At 36.2% G+C, this 22,484-nt stretch overlaps 1 protein-coding gene across 6 annotated transcripts in view; it reads left to right on the top strand.

Annotated features, from left to right (window-relative positions):
* Window positions 1-22,484, top strand: part of LOC111049967 (neuronal acetylcholine receptor subunit alpha-7) — a 148,353-nt gene that overhangs the window by 71,241 nt on the left and 54,628 nt on the right. For all 6 annotated transcript variants that reach the window (XM_039420546.1, XM_039420544.1, XM_039420548.1 and 3 more), the window contains exon 2: window positions 21,375-21,520. In XM_039420546.1, the coding sequence (XP_039276480.1) occupies window positions 21,375-21,520 (146 nt within the window). The remainder of the gene's footprint in view (window positions 1-21,374; window positions 21,521-22,484) is intronic.

The following is a 22,484-nucleotide window of genomic DNA, read 5'->3' as shown; positions in this document are numbered from 1 at the left end:
ATGATGATTATTGGTATTCAAACAAACTGGAATTGTATCCAGACATACCTTCTAGAACAATGATGATGATAATTATGATGATTATTGGTATTCAAACAAACTGGAATTGTATCCAGACATACCTTCTAGAACAATGATGATAATAATTATGATGATTATTGGTATTCAAACAACCTGGAATTGACAACTTATTTAATTAACAACTATAAATGAGATACTGCGGAACCCAAACACAGATGGAAATTATATTCATCGAGGATTTAATCCACGATACAAACATTTCAATAATTATTATTATATCATTTTTATCCTGTGAATGACATAGTTACTCAATGTAATTTTATTTTGAAAGTATTGATGTAACTAGGTCTTCTGTATTTTCATTCATCATGGAGATAGTTCTCATAACAGCCGATGGTATAAAGTTTACTCTATATGGAAGGTAGCTGTTCCGAATTGTATTTCGGATTGATTTTATGCAGCAGCTTCTGACTCCATTTGGCACACTAATACGTATTCACGTACAGGTCCACTTCAGCGGACTAATCAATTCTCCAACAACAATAATAACTATATGTGAGCTGTGTTGAAAGCTCAGTTCTGTATGGAGTTATTAGTGGCTTGGATCTTGGTTGGCAACCTTAATCTGTCATTTGCAACCAGATTAGTGGCATGGCCCCACCCATAGAGTGGTTTTGATGAATTTGCTGAGTGACGAAATCAAACACAAAAAGAGAATCGACAAATATTACATATGAAAATGTTTCAAATGGCAATTATGAAGTAACTCATTATTGTAAGTTGATGTTATTTTTCGTCAATTTCACATGTGTAGTGTCATCATTTAGTATTTGATAATTAATTTCAATATTTGAGAGATGGATATGAGCTTTCACTAGTTACCAGCCTTTGTCTCAGTTTCCGGGACACTTATTTTATCGAATGGGCAATCAATACAATTGATAAAATATCACAGATTTAACGGTTCATAATATTCCATGACCTGGGAGCCAGGTCTTCATCAATCGAATGATAATGAAAAGCTTATGATGTCTCTCAATTACAAAGAAGAAAGGGAATTTATGATTTGTTCAAGCTTAACACTCAAAAATTCTTTTCACACTTTGGGCTTAAAATGAGCAATTGAATGAGAGCATCGTGGCTGTGAATCCAGCTTCAAAATCGAAGCAAATAAAACAAAGAATTGATATAAAAAGACAGAAGAGTTTGATTGCATATTAGTTTCATAACAATCACATCGACTCACTTATATATTATTGGACGAACAATTAATGGAGACCTGGACAGAATTCGGGAAAGGAACTGTTTCGGGCTATTCCTGTAGTCTTTTCTCAATCATTTTAATGATTTAAGTTTTATGAATCATTAAATAAATAGGGATAAAAATTTTGTTCTTTAAAGATACTAAGATATTGTTATAGACTTTGTAGTCAAAAAAATATTCAAATTCAATTTTGAGACTTCGATTTCAAATGGTTTCAGACTTCGTATCAAACTTTGCATTGAATATCAGTTGCTGGTTGAATTGCACATCATACATAAGTGTGACGAAAACTCAGCTTTCTAGTAGTAGCCGAAATGAGATTTATCTCATTTATCTATTCAACAATGATAAAACAAATAACTATGAAATGATTGGAAATGGAAAATCAGGCATATAGCCAATTCTATTTAATTCCCGAAACCAACAATCAATTTTGAAAAACGTTTGACACACGAGTTAGCAATAGAAACCAATAAAATCAAGACTGGATATGATTCAATTGGAGCCATCCAATGGACAAGGAGATGTTGACAAGCCGGCTTCGAATTTATCCGGTCACCACCTCTCCCAGGGGGCGCAGAATAACGGAAGGATCAGACAGCACAAAGCACCAGTCAACCTTATTGCCGTGCACGTCAATTGGAACGGCCCCGTGCTCTGCTGACAGCTTAGTGCTCTATGCACAGTAATAGTGGACAGTAACAGTGCACAACCTCCTCAATATTATGTTCATCCGTTACTTGATAACGGCTCAGGTGGGTTGAGAATGTGATGACAGTCGCTTGCAAATTAGAAACTGGAGCAAAATAGTTCCACACCAACAAACCCTGTTAGTTGTTTGAAATGAAGTGAAATGTGTTTGACCGATTGAGGACAGTCTTTCTGCATGAATCCGGTGAAGTGCAGCAGTGTTCAAGTACTGTGCATTTCTCGTGTAAATTGGATTGATTTCATATAAAAAATCAATTCCATATTATATAATTGAAGTGAGGTCTAAGATTTAAGTCGACGGTTTGGCATTTCTCTAAATGTTTAAATGTTTATATGTTGCGCATTTCGGCGAAACGCGGTAATAGATTTTCATGACATTTGACAGGTATGTTCCTTTTTAAATTCCGCGTCGACGTATATACAAGGTTTTTGGAATTTTTCATTTCAAGGATAATATAAAAGGAAAAAGGAGCCTCCTCCATACACTAATATTAGAGTAAAAATCAGACTATAGAATTATTCTTCATAAATCAGCTGTTTGGTTGACTATAATATTACCTGTTCAAAAACATCGAACATCTTGAAAATGTATTTTTCCATCAACGTTATTAGACAGTTTACTATAATACTACCCGTTCAAAAACATCGAACATCTTCAAAATGTATCTTTCCATCAACCATGTAGACAGTTGCAGCCAGACCTGATAACAGCGCTCACACTCACATTCCGACACGACACGTCACGGTACGATAGGACAAAAAGATCTATGTTTATCTAGGATTTCCTCTAGATATATTGAATTGATAAATTATTTATTAATTTTTGAGAAAACCTAACAACAGGTCAATGGAACTTACTGAGCGCAAGGTCTACTGTTCACAGAACTACTAGTGTAGTATAATGTATTATCTAAATATATCCTATATTATATAAATTATTCAATGTGAATGATTCGGTTCAATATATTGTTTCATGACTAGAATTATTCCAATATAACAGTTGTTGAATACAGGAGAGATAATTTATTCTAATAGTTTCCAATGGAATGGAGAGCATTACATATTTATTTATCAATTTACTCCATTGACAATCACAAATCATTATCCTACAAAATAATATGATTGGGAGAAGACAACAGGCAAAGCGCAAAACTGTCTCTCTCCCAAATTTTGATGAATAAAAGCTTACAACATTTTTTAGTCCAGAATTATTGAATATCCTCGAATTTATAATGTTGAGGAATGTAAGTATCTATAGTACATTATAGTCTAGCTGTGGAAGTAAATTAGCATATCGTTAGTTATTTAAAAACCTTCAAATAATCACAATTCTGTGGTAAAAAGGAAATGGGGAGTGGAACAACGGATAAAATATTCTATAATGATATTGCTTTATGTGCGTTTGTTTGTCACTTTGTTATCATTACCATACGTCTGTGAACTTTGCTCTCATATTCCTTTGTAGTGTGTCGCTCTCTACCATTTTTGCCAACACAACATTTTCCCCAAACGTAATAATAATACCACCACGAACGTTACAAAGAGCTTGCTCAAACAATATCCAACGCATTATTTCTCCTCGAAGCTAATGGATCGAGTAAGTTCTCTCACTTCCCCGATTTCCTATTACTTTTCACAAATGTGCAGGTCATTTTATGGATTTGTTTCTTGGTGAAATAACAGAATTACTAGTATATTGTTTGTGATGAGGTGATCAATGATTATTCGATTTGTTCATTTCTATGTACTTTCATTCTTTATATTTCAAATCAAATTAAATCAAATCATTTATTTCGCCATTTAAAAAAACAATCACAAACAAAGAGCAAATCAAATATGATGAACAATAAATTTAAACAAAATACAAGTGTTAACTTAAAAATAAGAAAATAATAATACAAAATCATAAATATCTCTTTACATATGTATATATATTTTACGTGTTATATATGGCATCACCAGCAAAAGAATGAACTTTGCCCGCTGGTAACCGTTGCAAATCGAAAATAGTATAATAATATTTAAAAAAAAAACTCATCATTGAGTCATTTCTGAGAATGAAGAAAAGAGAAAAGTAAATAAATTATAAGGGATACAATAAATTTTAATTTAAATAAGGTTTTCTATTGAAGTAAAATAGTTTGCAATTATCCAATTTTTTATATCATAACTGGTATCTCTAGTTATATGTGTTAAATTAAAAGGTTTTTATAAACTGGCTGCTTAAATATATCAACTGTCTCTTATTTGACAGAAAACTATTTGAAAGTGAATTTCGTGTATGGTATGTGAATAAATAAGAACTATAGTGGATAGAATTGATAGAGAGCCAGTATATTCTCATTTTCACTCACAAAAATCATTTCTCTAAACAGATTAGCTCGATTCAGTTTTTTCAGTAAATGGAGGAATCAATAGCCTGAAAAAGGCATCGGCTGTGGAAGTGAGGTGAACGCCAATTGCAGTCGGATTTTGCAATCGCATTAAATTGTAAATGAAGTTTGTGACTGGTTTGCAATATCGCCGAGTGGACGGAGCTCTTCAATTCGCAGAGTGTCAGGAAAGGGAGAACGATGTATATGTCCATGTCCGAAATACATAAAAACTGGCAACCTTTTAATCAAATAAAGTGACTAGCGTTCGCTTCTCTCTGAATTTTATTTATCGCACAACGGCGAATGGGGGCTATGAATCAAAAATTGTATGTGTAAACGATCGATTCGCTCAGATGATTTGTAGGGAATGCTTTTCTATAATACCACTCGCTTTACACGCTCATATTTATTTAAAGGTCCAATGCCGGTGTCACCACTGCGACCCATATTTGAATCACGCGGGCCAACCTAACGTGTTGTGTACTGGGGCGTTCCTACTCAACCCAACTCAACCGCAACTCTCGAAAATATGTATTCCGAGATAGAATATTTCACTCAGCTCCTACAAACTCCGATTAAACTTGAACCTCCATCATGAAGTTTCAAGTGAAAAGTTTCTATATTCTTTTAGCGTTCAGTTTTACTTAGACCGAGCGCAAGTAGTTTGGGGATATTCGCCATCATGTCTCTCAAAACAATGGGGAGTTGGGTGGATAGATCCGCTTCTCTCAAAAAAGAGAAAATTCCATAAACTTGCGATTTCTATATTATTTTCTGTGAACACTTACACAGAGACATCAATCTTGTTCATCAATCATTGGTGATGAGTAGCTTCTCGTCCTAGCGATGTAGGTGGCAAATTAATATGAGATGAGGGAACTCAGTAGTTTCCTCTAGTTTAGAGTACATTCATTCATATAATTTTTCTCATATTATACACTGAAACGAACTAAATTCGTTCTTTCTGTAACTACTGCCCTTGGAACTTTTCAATGCGGTTCATAGTATTTCGTGCGGACATTGTATTTTGCAGCACTGACAAACAGATTTCCACCATATCACGTTCGAGACTACATGTCTCATGAAGTCATTATCAGTTTCCAACGTAATTATGTATTCAGAAGGCGTGAGCTGGTTCCGATTGCAGTGGAATTGGAATCGACGGAAAATGAGCGGGCAGCCATTGTTTGAAGCCGGAGTGAACTGCTGCTAGCAAGTCGGTCGGTTGAGACGCCAGAAGGCACCATCATCGCTAGAGACGCCGCGACGCCAAGATCGTGCCGTGAATTATTGAGAGCACAATGATTGAGAGGGCGGAGGCAGTGATGGCTATTGAAAGCGACCGGAAATGAGATCCCACGAGATGTGGCAATAAAAGGCACCTACACATAGTTACCGCGTCCTTCCTTTATCAACTGCAATATAAACTGGAGCGCCGCATAAAACCTGGCGACGTTCTGTCTCCAATACACCGGTCCACAGTTTATAGAAAACAATTTCCCTCAAGAGCCTTGACGCGTTTGGTCGAGTGTACAAAGAATATACGCTGCATGTATAGAGAGCAGCCATGATGAATGAATTTCATCTACCCCACCCCACCCCATCCGTCACTAGACCCTCGAACCTGTTCAATATATCTCGGCGGAGAAAAGCTTTTGGGACGGCCGTCATAATAGACTTATGCAAGCTGTTCCGGTTGCCGGCTGGCTGAGTCTAATACCCTTTTACAACGAATAATATTCATAGGACAGGTGGGTGAGTCACATTGTATGCGGTAATATCCTTCGACAACGACATCAATTATTCTCCACAGGGCTGTCATACTTGAATTTTTTGATGTAGCAAAGAAAAATTGTTTCCCTTTGGCTAGTCGATATAACTTGAGTCTCACTCTTCTCTCATTGATCATCCCAGTTCAATTTATTCTGACAACATAATAGTCACAAGAGATCCAAATAGAAACTGATCAGTGACATGATCATCAGCTATGAAAAACTTCCTTATTCACTTTATGTACTGTTGAAAGATTTACAACTTTTGTAAATTCTCAATGCAGAAATCGAACTATGAACAAAGCTTTTGTTTTATTATTGTAGTTGGATGCATGCTCTGAAATTTAATGCGATTCAGATTACATGCCGACCCAATACTACCATCATGGATAAAATATTATCTTGGCCACCGTGATTCTTGAATAGGGTCATTCATGGTCGACTTTCTTCCAGATCAACTGATTCAAAACAAACTATTATTGAATCAACTAGAAAATTGAATATATCACTGTCACTTTCCACATTATACCTGTTTATTATAGAGGATTATACCATACGGGAAAGATAGCATAAGAAGATATCCCATGGTATAGGGCGTTTATGTTCCAATTTTCAATGTTAACTCAAGCTGATAGTCCTAGTACTTTTTGTGGAGCTATGTGACACTGGTAGTCTTTCATACTGTGCCGTTCTTACACTCACCCCCACAAAGCAGTTAGTTAATTGACATTAGTCGACAGTAATCGGCTTGAGTTGAAAAAAATCAGCTTGAAATTTGGAACATAAACTACCAAGGGATATCTTCTTATGCTATCTTTACTCTATGATTATACTGATAGAATACGATAGTATAGTCATATAATTTTATAGTGATATTATTATAATAAAACAGGCACAGCCATACAAATGTAAGTGTGAAATTTTATTGAAAAATCGAAAGTGTAGAATATATTTGAAACTCTAAACGTTAGAACATCAATTTTTACTTTCCTTGCCCTATTACCACAGGTAGGGAAAGTATTGCTTTCCGAAAAAAATTAAGGTACCCCAATTTCTAAATTTCTATACGTTTCAAGGTCCCCTGAGTCCAAAAAAGTGGTTTTTGGGTATTGGTCTGTATGTGTGTGTGTGTGTGTGTGTGTGTGTGTGTGTATGAGTGAATGTGCGTCTGTGTACACGATATCTCATCTCCCAATTAACGGAATGACTTGAAATTTGAAACTTGAGGTCCTTACACTATAAGGATCCGACACGAACATTTTCGATCAAATGCAATTCAAGATGGCGGCTAAAATGGCGAAAATGGTGTCAAAAACAGGGTTTTTCGCGTTTTTCTCGAAAACGGCTCCAACGATTTTGATCAAATTCATACCTAGAAAAGTCATTGATAAGCTCTATCAACTGCCACAAGTCTCATATCTGTAAAAATTTCAGGAGCACTGCACCATCTATGCAAAGTTTGATTTCAGATTTCCAATTATCAGGCTTCAGATACGATTTAAACGAAAAATTTCAAGTCAAAAAGATTGAGCATGAAAATCTCTACAATTAATGTTCAGTAACATTTTCACCTAAAATTGAAAAAAAGCTCGAAATTCGAGAAAATGTTATTATTTCAATTGCAAACTGTTGGCAACTGTTGATTCTATTAAATCATTCACTATGAAGAGATAGCAGACTTCGTGTGTCTGCAGCGCTATTGTCCTGTCACCAGCTGGCTCACATCTTAGAAAAGTAGACTTGAGATGCGCGGGAATACTAGCGTCAGTTGATCAATTTTCATAACGGCAAGGAATGTTGTGTGAGTGCACCACACCAGATCAACTGGGCTCAAGATTCGCTTGGAATTTCAAGAGCAAATGCATGTTACAGCCCCATTTGATGTCGGAATGCGAGGGAATAATTTATGCACACTTGCCTAGAACACTCACCTGTTGATGCCGCTCTTCAGTGGTGCAGTCATAATTCCAAGTGCTCATAACTTGTGTGGAAACTCGTAACAACCACTGCAGTTACAGTAGGAGGTTCTGCCTGCTATGCATTCAGCCATTTGCTTCATTGCTGCTTTATTTGGCATTTATAGCCTACTTCAATCTCTAGTAGGACTCAACTTCAGACCGGCCTGGGCGTCTCAATCGTTTCAAATTTAAATGCTAGAGTAGGAAATTACACATTCACAATATTATTAACTATTGGAGTTAGAATCAATTTTTTTGGCTTAGAGGACTAATAGAATCACTTTAGAATATTCAAGTTCTTAAATCTGAATTAATGTGTTATGATTCATAATCATGTAATTTTTGTATTCATGGTTCAAGTATTATTAGAGCTCTGTGGGGTTGGATGAACGTGATTTTCGCTGTTTGAACATTCTTCAAACTTGATTAACTTGATGAGTTATGTGAGAGAAATATACCTTTTCCAAGCAAAAAATAGTGAGTAACGAAATAAATCTCTATTAATCATAATATAGTGAGTAACCTAACATTTTGTGCTAGTGAATAACAGTTTCAACTTCAGATGGGCCTGTGGGTCTCAATCGTTTCAAATTCAGAGTAGGAAATTGCACACTCAATCTATATCATCACTATTAAAGACTATTTCTATTTTGGCGTAGAAGATTATTGTTACCACTTCCAACAGCCTACTGTCTAAGGGTGCATACAGACTTATGTGCCACAAACACGAGCATTCCACTTTACAGCCGCTGATGCCATGCAAATTGTTTCTGTTTTAGCTCAGAAACAGTAGTATTCATTAATTTATTCATAGACAATAGATAGAATCCAAGAAAAAACAACAGGCTTCCGCCGTAAACTGCTTTCAACTTTAATTTCAAATAAGTAGTCCAGAGGTTTTGGTAGAGTTTATGATTTGGTTTACACGCAACTTTGAGTCCAAAATATGTATCAACTAGAATTTTGAATATACAGATATAATAAACATAGAATCATCTTATGGAAAGCGGAATTTACGTGTTCGTGGCGCATAAGTCTGCAGGCACCTTTATATTCCATGTCAGTATTACTATAAGATTCAAACAAGCCAATACATATGAATTTATTCCAATTGCTTCTAGGCTGTCCACTTGTCAAACTTTTCTGTTTTGAAAACAGAACCAACACTTTTTCTACCTCGTGTTGGCGAGAATTACGCCTCTTCCTTGTTTACCGCTGTGTTATGATGATATATTCAGACCAATCCGATGGCGCACGTTTGTTCTCCTGTTGTAATCGTGTTCCAGAATGGAATTCGTGCTCAAATAGTTACTCCAATGCGTTGTATGTGGATTATTTATTATTGATCGGCATCACATCCACTCAAACGTAGTTTGCTTACTGTGTAGTTGGGACCGAATGCATTCGATAAATAACAGTGAGTTACGCGTGGATTAGTCTAATTAAAACGCGATGCCGTCTGTTTCGTTAGTGATAGACAGCTGTTGTCGGAGGACAGGTAATAAGCTGCGATGGCTTATTAAATTGTAATGTTGGCTGAGGGGAAGCAGCGAATCGAAAATGGTCAAAACTCGGTTGAAACGATCAACTGGGGAGCCATCGGCCGGGGCGATAAACAGCCACGCTTTAGAGCAAGGCCATTCAGCTCGTTATTCCTGCGCGATAATAAGCTATAGGTCACACACTATGATGGCTTGCCGAAGTATGAATTGCTTAATAAAGTCTCCATGAAGAAGCTCCTCTAGTTTGTTGCTACTACAAATAATTACTGATAAGAATTTCAAGAAAATTTAAGCTGGGTTAGACAAATCTACGTTTTAAATGGATCTCCCAGTGAAGATCTAGAGATCTAAATAACCATTGATAATCTCTTTGCATTAACCATAAACTACAGTGGAACATGGAATCAGTGTCTCCGATTTCAAGTGTAATCTTGTGTTTATTGAAAATAAATTATGAAACTATATTTACGCCTTCATATTGTACATTATGGGGTATGCCGGAAATTTGACGGAAGGCACTGGGTATGCAACTTGCTAAACATCTTTCATTCATCTGCAGGAACTGTGTATGCAACCTGCTCAACACATCTTTCATTCCCAATTCGCAAACCACTTTGAATGATTTACGTAGAATACGGTATTACTGTATTACGGTATCACAAAAAAATAATATTATTCTCAACTCTTCCCTTCAATTTCCTACAATATTTTTTTTTCAACTGTCCGTTTTCCAACAGCGATTCGCGTAAAACAATTACTTATTCTCGAATAGAGAATGGATGGTTTGTAAAACAAAACGATTAGTGTCTGCCTTATTGAAAAAATTGTAGTTAGTAGTTATGTAGCAGATTACTGATGTATCAATGACTAAAACGTGAGACCATAAATTCCACACTTGAATGTTAACTATCTAAAGTGAGGTCCACGTTAAAATTGGATGGCGAAAAAGTAATTCCAACATTTCTCAATTCTACTGAGTCTAAAACTATGCAAAACATTCAAAATCAATCCAAACTATGGATATTTTGGTTGTGTGAACTATTCCATCACAGGCACTAATGGTATTAGATTGATTTAGAATGTGATTCGAGGCATTCAGGACACATTATGAATTCAGCAGCGAAGCGAGTGAGAAAACTGGTGTTCACACGAATAAACATTCTCGGTTGATTTCACTGATCAAACCACAATCATCACTGATTATCGAATACACCCATATAATACTCACATACAATATCCATATATACAATTTCCATGTATACAATCATTTGTTTCCACGCATATGTGACTCCACTTGACAGCGACGGAATGTAATCCACGATAGAATCTGTTTTTATTACTCGAGTATTAAATAACACCTCATTTCTGTGGGAGTCTGGCGAAAATCATTCAAATGAATGGAATCAGTTGGGAAACAAATTTCATTAATATGCTCAGATTGATGATTTATTCCGAATCACTCCAGTTTTTCATTGAAATATGCAAAAAGTCATGAAAAAAAATTCTGGAGTAAGAGAGATTACAATATTGCACCCACAGATAATAAAAACTGATGCAGATGCTGAGAATTTTACAGATAAAAGGTTGTTACATTTTTATCTATTGATCGATTCATTTGGTAAACACTTGCCACAGTCATATAATTATCGATTTTAATTGATCAAGTGATAATGATAACTAATCAATATGATCATTGATTGGATAGAAGTGCTAAGCGATTAGCAAAGAATGAATAACTTTTCCACTGTTGATTTTCAATATCTATTCCAATCGTGTTGTATGATGGAAAATAGTAATTTTATATCCCGTTTAATACAACGTGGGAGGACACAGGGAGGGTAATATATCTTCTTTTCATACATAGTAACACATTTATTTTTTAGGGCTACTGGAAGTATTAAAACACGATCGAATATATCTAGTACCTTTTATTCTATTACAACACAACTAGCTCCAAGTGGAGAGTTAAAACTAGGTGTGATGTAATAAAGTGAGAGAGTACTTTATCCTATATCCTATCGTGTTTCAATTTTCAATCTCAATTTTTATTGTGCTCTGAAAAGTTGAGAAATATATTGTAATGTATGTATGAAATGTAATGAAATGTATTGTAAATATATAAAATAGCATTGTATGGTATTATTTTGTTCTTTGATTTTGAATTTCACTCTAATCTCAAATCTCTTATATTCAGATCTGGACTATCCCAATCCATGGTCTGTGCAGAACTAGATTGCTGCATTGCTCTTATGAAGAACAGTGCTGTCAGATTTTCCTGGATCCAAAGGGCCTGTGAGCTAATTTTATATCCAGTTCATGAATTTGCATTGAAATTGTCCAAAAGTAGATTAGGTTTATCACAGCTTTTGTACAATTTTCAGTCAAAAATATGTATGTAAACTGGGAATTTTGAATTTGGATAAGTTGAATTCAGATCAAGAATACTTGAATCTAGAATAACTAGTGTAATTGAAATATTTTTATGCATAATTGTGCTTCGAAAACTATACTCCATCGATTCAAGGCACACTGATGGATTGAGTTACATGACTCAAATCAATCAAGCCGGTGCTTTTGACAGACGAAGTTCGCAACAATACAGACAAAACGTAATCGCTCTCCTTTTGATTCGAAGCTGTTGTGCCGCTCTGCGATGTCGACAGTGATGAATGATTGTTTCACGTGATAGCATCACACATTAGGCCTACTTTGGAGACGAGATCATGATTCACTCGAAAACATGCTTACTGCAATTCAATTCCTGCATTTGAAAAGTCTGCCTATCATTGTTCACTTCCTGAATATTCGTTATTATTATTAAGAAAATCGGGGCACCGAGCTTCGCTCGTTATTTTCATTAATTGATAAACAGAACACAATTCTCTAAAATGATCGTGTTTATATTTTACAGCTGGCTATACGTCAGCTTATGAATTTCGGGTATGCGATATTTTGATTTTCCACAGAATCACTCGCTCACTTTTTACTATCCACAGACGACGACAGTCTCAGCTGTTCCAGCCAAGGATGAATTATCCTTTTAATGTCGTTCAGCGAGTCTTCCCAAGGATGAGACCTAGTGCAATCGAATTTTAATATCATAAACTATGTTACAAATTTCGTGGAAATCGTTAGAGCCGTTTTCGAGATCCGTTGAACATAAATAACCAGATATAAAAATACAGAAATTGCTCGCTTGATATAATAGGATATCGTTCATTGAAAAAAACATTACATCATCATCTATACATTATTTTTGATTTCTAATGGAATCTTAATGGCACTGATTTCTTATCCCATAGAAATTGAGTAAAGATGCGAACAGAACGAGTCAGCCTACTTCTACCTAGATAAACGAAGCCTTCGCAACTAGGTTGCGACGTCATCAGTATTCGATGAAATTACCCAATCAGAAAGCTGAATTGAAACTCTAGATTTGCAGTTTTCCGATTGGATAATTTCAACGACTACTGATAACTTCATAGCCTAGTGCTATGGTTTTGTAAATTTAGGTGGTAGTGGTCAGTCGCAATGAAGATCGATGCCTTTAATCAGCTGTGCAATGATAATATCTGGAGTCATTGTTACCTAGTTACTGTGAGAACTGGTTCCGACCTAAGGGTCCTTTTTAACTAATTTTTCAATAAAGGAACGGACTCACCTGTTTTTTAGCGTTTGTTCCCTGGATAGGCGTCAGCTGGTAGAGCAGGTACAGGTAAGTTTTTTGGAATCAGTCTTTCACTTCGCACGCACTAATATTCAACATCAATCAACTGCACACTTAAACCGATTACGAGCCAGTTCGGGAGAAGTCTAGAGAAGAGTGACGAAAACAGGCCGAGCTCCTTCTAAGTTGCCGGGAGAGAGTCCCGTTACTATGGCAGATAACGCCGTAGTCCAATACTTCCCCAATGCATGACTCCACGCACAAACTGAGAGTTTGCTTCAATGTTATTGTCTTGAAATGTCCGTTAATATTACAGTTTTGTGAAGTGTAACTGTTCATGCGAGTGTATTTTGTGCTACAAACGGATTGGTACAACGTTTAAATCAATCAGCCAGTGAGTTAAGACTTGTAACTGTTATTTACATTGACTAAATTTAATTGCTAACCTACAAAGCTACTGTAAAATCTTCTCTTAGAACACATTCAAAACAGATTATGAACTTTGAAACCAATGCTGACAACCCAATAGAGACATATAGCACTAGCTGTTTTCGTCAAGTCAGATGAAGGAAGTCTTGATCTGATGATACACTTTTCTTAAGTATCCCCTGCTGAGGCTTCAATGCAACGCTGAAGCCGGACGCTGCGCATCGATTCCTGAATCTGTGGCTGCTCTACTGTGGTGAGAACTGTCTGCTATTGCGGAATGTAGCGAATGTCGATCTCTCCGTTGCTTGCGTATCTTGTGCTGTAGCTGTTATTCTTATCATGCGGTAAGATTGTCAGCTGCTCCTGTTTCTCGTGCGGCTGGCTTGTCTAATCTAATTCTGTGTGTGACAGTTGCAGTTGTGAGAGTGACTGACAGTTATCATCGCTAATCTCAAAAATAAAAAGATAATAAACTGAGTGGACTCAATGAATGGAATCTTATCACTTTTCCTTAACAATTAAAACTGTATTTCTCTTTGATTTCCAACTTGAATGTATTTCTTTCATTTCTCATGCTTAAGAATATTGTTGTTTTATTCCTATAACTCATACAGTGTGACTAGAGAGAGATTATAAGATGTCTTTTTCTCTTTATAAAACAACTAGAAATAACGATGCTATTTATTATGATAAGAATTGTTATAGAAAGAGTCATTCCTTGTCCTCGGGCGATTTTGTTTGGAGATGTGTCCATAAAGGCTGCTCTAGTACCATCACTACTGACAAGTCATTAAAAAATTTTAAATCATCTGCAAACAGTCATGTCAAACATGCTACACAAACTCCCCCACAACTTTGTAAAAATTCTTTATCAAAATCAGTAACAATTGACACTGCTGAAAAAACGACTAATAGAGTTATTACATGTAGGATGTTACGTTTGTCTGTAGATTCAAGTTTAAAAAATATAAGAAAGGCACTCTCTTTTGATGTAAATAGTCAGACTGACCCCCTTTTTCTACAGGACAAGGATGTTCTCATTGAACGTATTAATGAACTTCTTGGTTATCAGGATGCACTTATAGCAGAAATTCAATCTCTTAAACATCCTGAATGTGTGCCATCACATTCACCTACTACTCAATGTGTTGCCATACAGACCGAAAGTTTGTCAACTGATTCTGATGATCAGCACTATGCTATTGCAAACAGTAATTTTATCTCACTCAAAAAAACCAAGGATAAATTGTATAAGGAAATTATAAACTTGGAGCATGATATAGCTGAAAATAGAAGTATAATTAGTTCATTGGAATTGGAAAGGGAAAATCTTGCTAATATAATATCAAAAGTAAGCCAAGAAGTTGAATTAGTAGGAAAATTAGTAGTGAGTGAGGACTGCAGTGAGTCATTGGGTCGAACAAGTGAATCTAAAATAAGGAATATTATAGAACATGTAAGGGGGAAAATTATTATATTCTCTGATAGTCAAGGTCGTGATCTGGCATCCTATCTACAAAATAGAATACCACATTCATATAGTGTCTCAAGCTTTGTATACCCTGGTGCTGGTATGTGTCAAATATTAGATAGAATTTTTAATTGTAAAGAGGTACAGCTTATGAATAAAGAAGATTATTTAATTATATTAGGTGGTACAAATGACATAAATGACTCAGCTAATGAAAAGGACACTATTATATTCAGATTGGCAGTTGAGAGTTTACTGCGTCAGACAAGACATACTAACGTGATAATAGGGACTGTGCCTTACAGATATGATATGCCGGCTGCCTCACCCATAAATTGCATGATAAAGGTGATTAATGGTCTCCTGAAAAAAATTGTCTCCGGATTTGTTACCTTGTTGAACACATGGGATCTCACTGCAAAAGAACACACAAGTCATGGTTTACACATCAATAAAAAAGGGAAAATTAAAATAGCTAGGAGGCTTGATGCTATTATTAGGGATTCCCTGGATAGGAAAAAAGCCACTTCTAGTAGTAATCTTTATGAGTCCATGATTATTGAGCTCACAACTGGGCCATGTTTGGAGGGCAGTACTTCGTTGATTGGGGGAGAGGTTGATGCTGTAGTACCGGCTACAGGCGAACCAGATGCAGCATTAAATTTAAACTAATAGCTCCAGACAATGAAGTTGAACAAAGCTTCAGCCTACATGCAGAGGTAACTGGCTCTCTAATACCTATAATTTCGAACTCCATTAGAAAACCTAAACCTCCCAGAAGTATAATGATTGCTCATTCAAACCTCATTGATATACCTATAACAGCCATGCCTATAACAAGCACAGAGGGGGATCAATTGAACATCATGAAACTTATACAGGTAGGAACGTAAAATTGTGCTCCATTAATGTCCAATGCATGCGGAATAAAATTAGTGAGCTTAAGTCCATTAATGTCCAATGCATGCGGAATAAAATTAGTGAGCTTAAGTTACTTTGTGAGCTGCATGACATCGACGTTCTGTGCATCTGTGAACACTGGCTTGTTGAAGATGAGATTGAATACTACAGCAATTTGGCTGGTCTCAGGAAGGTAGCTCATTTCTCTAGGCAGACTTCAAGTGGTGGTGTAGCTGTTTTTGTGCGAGAGAGTATGGCATGGTCGGCAAACGCCCTAGACCTCGAAGAGTTCTGTATTGAGATGCATGCTGAGTTTGCTGGGATACATATTCCGGAGTTGTTGTGGTAAGCATGTATCGCTCTCCTAATGGAAATGTTGAATGTTTTTTGCAGCAGCTTGAATTATGTGTTGGATGTCTCAGTAATATTGGTTTGTTTGTAATAATTGGAACTGATCACAATATTGATTTGCTTGGCACGTCGGCAGCATCCTCAGGTTTTTTGAATTTGTTAAGAAGTCTGAATTTGTATAGTGCAGTAATGCAACCTACAAGAGGTAATGCTTCCCTTGATAATTTTTTCACAAATTTGGACCATTGGAGCTATGTTGCTGAGGTTAGTGTTTATCAGATTGCAGATCATAAACACATTCTCATGGAAGCCACTTTTATGGCAGATGTTGTTGGAAGTTGTAATGGTTCCAGTAGAAACGTTCCTTACAGAGTGTTCAATGATGAAATTGTCAGACTTTTCTGTAATTATTTGGGAGTTTGGGTTGACTCTTGGTTGGAATCTGTTATTGATATGCAGGCGGTTGGTGGTTTTCAATGTTTCTTTCATGCTCTCATGGATGGTTTCAAGTTTTTCTTTCCACTAAGAATGAGGTCGCTAAGTTCTAAAAGATTCACAACTATGAAGGGAAATTCTGTACCACAAGTAAAAGACTGGTTCACTCCTGAACTAGCCCGAATGAGAGATATGGTATCCATGACAAATGATTTAGCTAGAATCAGGCCTCACCTGGTTGAACTAGCAACTGGGCTCAAGAAGGATTACCGTTATAGATTGCGAGAGGCTAAGAAAAACGCCAATGCAAAATTCATTGCAGAGGCTCACAATTCATGTAGGGCTGCCTGGGGTCTTATAAATTCACATAAGCCTAAATCAGAAGAAGGTGATCTAAGTTTCACAACTGCCAGTGAATTTAATCAGTTCTATGTCACATCTGTGGAGAGTATTGTGAATAATATTCCAAATAATATTGCAACCGATCTTCCCAATGCTCTTCAGGGTATTCCAGCTGTAGAAGGAAACTTTGAATGGAACCATGTGACACCTGCTGATGTTGTAAGCATAGTAAATGATTTTAGTGTATCAAAGGCAAAAGATATTTATGGAATGAGTGTGGCTTTTCTGAGGCAGATTATTTGTTTCTTGAGTCCAATACTTGCATGCCTTATCAATAAGTGTATCGATGAGGGTGTTTTCCCTGATGAGCTCAAGATATCAAGAGCAGTTCCAATTCACAAGAAGGGTGCTCTGGACAGTGTAAGCAACTATAGATTCATATCTTTGATCCCGGTGATTGCAAAAATTTTTGAGACGGTATTGTTTATTCAGCTGTACAACTATTTTGAGAATAATGGTCTGCTGGTTCCTGTTCAGTTTGGTTTCAGGAGAGGAAGATCGACTGTCTCTGCTGTGCAGACTCTCATTCAATCAGTCCTGGAGGCATTTGAGAATGGAAGATCTTCATCGCTTTTGCTCTGTGATTTATCACGTGCCTTCGACTGTGTCTCGCACAATATTCTATTGGGAAAGCTGGAGAAGTATGGCCTTGGAGTCGGTGCTGTCAGACTGATGAAATCATACCTGAGTGATAGGTTGCAGGTTGTGGACTGGAATGGTGAACTATCAAGTCCTGCACCCTTGAAACATGGAGTCCCACAGGGATCAGTTTTGGGACCTTTGCTCTTTCTCATCTCAATAAATGATATATATTATTCAGTAGATGGTGGTGTTCTGTTATTCGCAGATGACACATCACTATTTGCGGATCATAAGAGCGTAGATTCTGCCAGGCTTGCTGTGAGGGAGCTGTATCATAGTGCGTCTCAATGGTTTGATCTAAATAAGCTGGCTCTTAACAGTGACAAGACTCAGGAGCTATCATTCAGCCTCAATTCTGGGATTGCCACGGGTACTGTGAAGCTCTTGGGGTTTTCCCTGGATAGTAGGTTGACCTGGGAGGCTCACATCAGCCAGCTCTGCAAAAGGCTAAGTAGGGTCATTTTTCTGCTTAGAAGGCTTGTATCATGTGTGCCTGACGGTTTTGTGCGCCAAGCTTACTTTGCTTTTTTCCAGAGCCATATTGCATATGGTACAAGGCTGTGGGGGCACGCTGCGAGTGTGAATAGGGTGCTATTAATGCAAAAAAGAGCCATTAGAATTGTGATGAGAGCTGGTTGGATTGATCACTGCAAACCATTGTTTGTACATTTACGAGTGATGACAGTTTACAGCCTGTACATATACGAGTGCCTGGTTTCGGTTAGAGAGAATATTCATTTGTACACCAGGGCCAATCAGATACACAGTCACGCTACACGGGGAAATGGAAACCTGGTCCTGCCCGGGGTGAGATTGGAAAGATCCAGGAAAAGTTTTCCCATATCTGGCATCAGATTTTTCAATAGGCTACCTGATGAAGTAAGAGAGCTGCCTCTGGTGAGCTTTAAGAAGCGGGTCAAGTCATGGCTGGTCGCCAACCCGTTCTATTCCATTCATGAGTTTGACGAGTCTGACCCAAGCACTATGTAAATTGACTGTGTAAAGCACTAAGTAAATTGCCGACTGTGATAATAGAGTTTCTATGGTTTTAGTTTGTTCACGATTTATTGTAAAAGTAGGTATAGATTAAAATTAGAATAGGCTGTATAGACTGTGATAGAATTGAAGTTTAGTAATTGTTTATTGATATTTCTGTATTATTATTTATTATTTTCTTGTGAGAAACCGAATAGCTTTGAAGCCTGCTCTTGCACTGCATGTTGTGTATTATCTTTATTTATGTATTGTTATTGTAATTCTGTTAGAAATTTTATTGTAATGACATGGCCTAGTGTACTGTATGTATTTTCTAGCTGTAATAAAATCATTGAATCATTGAATCATTGAATCATCATTGAATCATTGAATCATTGAATCAAAGTTATGGAGGTGAGGGTTAAGCACCCTCAATTGCAAAAGAGAGAAACGAAACTCTCAATGTAAGAGGACTAAATGAACATGGAGGTAGAGGGATAATTTGGAGAACACCTTTCCGAGAGAGAGGATATAATAATAATTAAAAATATAACTTGACAGACATTTACATTTATAATATCGCAGTACTGAAATGAATCTTTATTATATTAAAGCTTCATTAATCGGAATAATAGCTGGCTGGCATCTTATCTTATCGATATTGCTGCTCGCTACTATCAATTTGAGCTATGCCAGCCCACTTACAAAATGTGGTGTCACATTACCTAGCGGGTAACCCGTGTTTTGCAGTGGAGACAATAATTATGTGTTGTAAAATTCAATCCCCTTATGTCCAGAAAACATCAAAAAATAAAATAATTATCTATTAATTTGTCGAAATTACGTCGATGATCTTCATCAGAGTTGGAATGTTCTAGCAGAAAGAAAAATGTTATTTGTCTCTAGCCATTCATTTGTCTCTTTGTCTCTTTCATTCTTGGGTCACACTTGCTACCATTTACGCTACGGAATCACTTTTAGAGAAAGCTTTGTTTGGTTGAGCTTTCATTGATGCGTGAACTTTGAATCATAAATCCGTTTTCATTATTAATCCATAATTAATTTATTGATAAGAATTCAAATAGGCTTTTAATCATCCTCGGAGAAACCAGAATTATCATAACTAAGATTATTGCAAGTTGATCATTTCATTAGTTCATAAGTGGTGATGCGTCAATCGTGTATTTCCTATCTCGTATATAATATAATTCCTTTCTTGATTAATAAGATTGATATTGTAAGACAAAAATACCAACATCCATGAAATAGATATTATTTGATGAGGTGGAAAGTGATTACACAAATTAATATTGACAAATCCACATAAATAAGTTTACTTAAAACCAGACTAGAGTTTCAACGCCATAGCATAATCTTGAGTGGAAACTCATAGCATCAGCTATCATAGCATATCAGTGGATCATAGCATCAGCATCATCTTGAGTGAAAACTGATTTTTTTTATTCAAATCTGATATTTTTCACATCATTATGGAGAAGTTCCACAACATTTCTGAAGACGGTGAAAATACGAATACATATGTTTCTATAGAGACGACCGTCTATCTACTTTTTATAGTTTAGAGACTTTTTATAGTCTACATCAGGGCTCTCCAACTTACGGCCCGCGGGCCACACCCGGCCCGCGAATGGATTTATTCCGGCCCGCCGAGAGTTATTGCAAAAGATTTTTTAAAATATATTTTTGACAACAACTGTGAGTTCAGTACTCTTCTCTTACTAGCCACTCCATTTCTTAATAAGTGTAAAATTAGCTGTAAAGAAGCAGCGATCAAGCATTGTGAGATATTAGCACTGTACATGTCCCTGCTTGAACGCTACAAAGAAGGTAACCTACTCCCATTTTAAAGTTCTCTCCCAGAAAAAGACTTAAAAAATATAAAAAACCATGCTCGAGCTATGTTTTCTATTTTTGGATCTACCTTCAAGTGTGAGCAGACATTTTCAAAAATGAAGTTTGTTGAATCCAAATACTTCCTTGTCAGATGAACATTTGAAATCAATTTTAATGATCGGAACCACAAAGTTTGATCCTAAATGGGCGGACAATTCAAGTGGAAAAAAAATTCTCTTTTGGCATGGTAACTTTTTATAAATTCATGCATTGTCAAGTTTTCTTATGAGATTTTTACACTAAATAAATTGGACTTTGTATTAAAATGAAATTAATTGGTTTGTTTCTTCCTACTTAAACATTACTTAAAACCTCTCATAATATATAATAATTGTACACCCCCCCCCAATCCCCCGTCGTGTGTGTCCCCACAAGTCAAATTCCACGTACATCCTTGTTATTGGCCCTCTAAGCCTCCCAAGAATTAACAATGTGGCTTAAAAAAGGTTGGAGACCCCTGGTTTACATCTTTAAGGACTCAAAATGAAGAGTACGCCTAATGAAGAGTATTTCATTCTCATTCTTATCGACCCTAAACCCGAAATTCTTCACAATTATTCACAGAACTGTGTCTGTTTGTTGTAGGCAGTATGCAAGGTCCTCACGAGAAACGACTACTCAATCACCTCCTCAACATGGACACCTACAACACGCTAGAGCGGCCCGTAGCCAACGAATCCGAGGCTTTGGAAGTCAAGTTCGGCCTCACCTTACAACAAATTATCGATGTGGTGAGTGACAGTGTAGTTGTTGCAGCTAAATTATGAATGACATATTAGACATGAATGAATTGCCCAAACACTTGTTAGTTTGATGAAGGATCATGTATAATATGACAATTTACGACAACAATGAAGTGGTAACATGTTAAATGTATAGTTTATTGTATTAAAGATAGTAAAGTGAGAAATTGATGGGTGATGTATTAATTCTCGAAATATTAGTGAGTAATCAATAATGTTTTTGGTTTATCCCTTACCTGAATAATCACACGATCTCTAAAATCCTATCTATGTGATTAAAATTCATGGGAGATTCATGTGATTAAAATTCAGCACATGTGAAGAATATTCTTTCTCTGTATCTTTGTTGCTATTATTCAAACACGTTTTCCATTGATGGGAGAGTAAATGAATTTGAATCAATTTGGATGTGATTAAATTTCATGGGAAATTCATTTGATTGAAATTCAGCCCATGTAAAGAATATTCTTTGCATTATTGATTGACTTCATGATAATTATTTAATTACTTCTCAGTAATTATTATTTAAAATTATGAAAACAACATCATTCAATCAAATTGTAATTCAATTAGAACTTCATAAAACTGTTTAACTTTCTGATTGAGAATCACTGATTATTGTTAATTAAAAGTTAAATTTTCCGGGGAAATTTGTTTTTAAAAATACTCGGGAAAGTTTGTTGAAATTTTCACGATAACGAGATAGAGCCCGTGTGGCAAGCTTCATTGCTTGCTTTATTCAGCCTCGCAGGTTGATGATTATTTCATTACTTCTCAGTAATTATTATTTAAAATTATGAAAACAACATCATTCAATCAAGTTGTAATTCAATTAGAACTTCATAAAACTGCTTAACTGTCTGATTGAGAATCATTACTAGCGGCTCCTTGGTTACTTCACAGAAAAAAGAAGAATTATTTGCTCCTCCTTCTCCGTGTTCTCTCATCTGTG

Source organism: Nilaparvata lugens, chromosome 2 (genome assembly GCF_014356525.2).
Source record: "Nilaparvata lugens isolate BPH chromosome 2, ASM1435652v1, whole genome shotgun sequence".
NCBI classification, from domain to species: Eukaryota; Metazoa; Arthropoda; class Insecta; order Hemiptera; family Delphacidae; genus Nilaparvata; species Nilaparvata lugens.
Note: the sequence above shows the minus strand (reverse complement) of the source record. Positions and strands in the feature narration are given on the sequence as shown.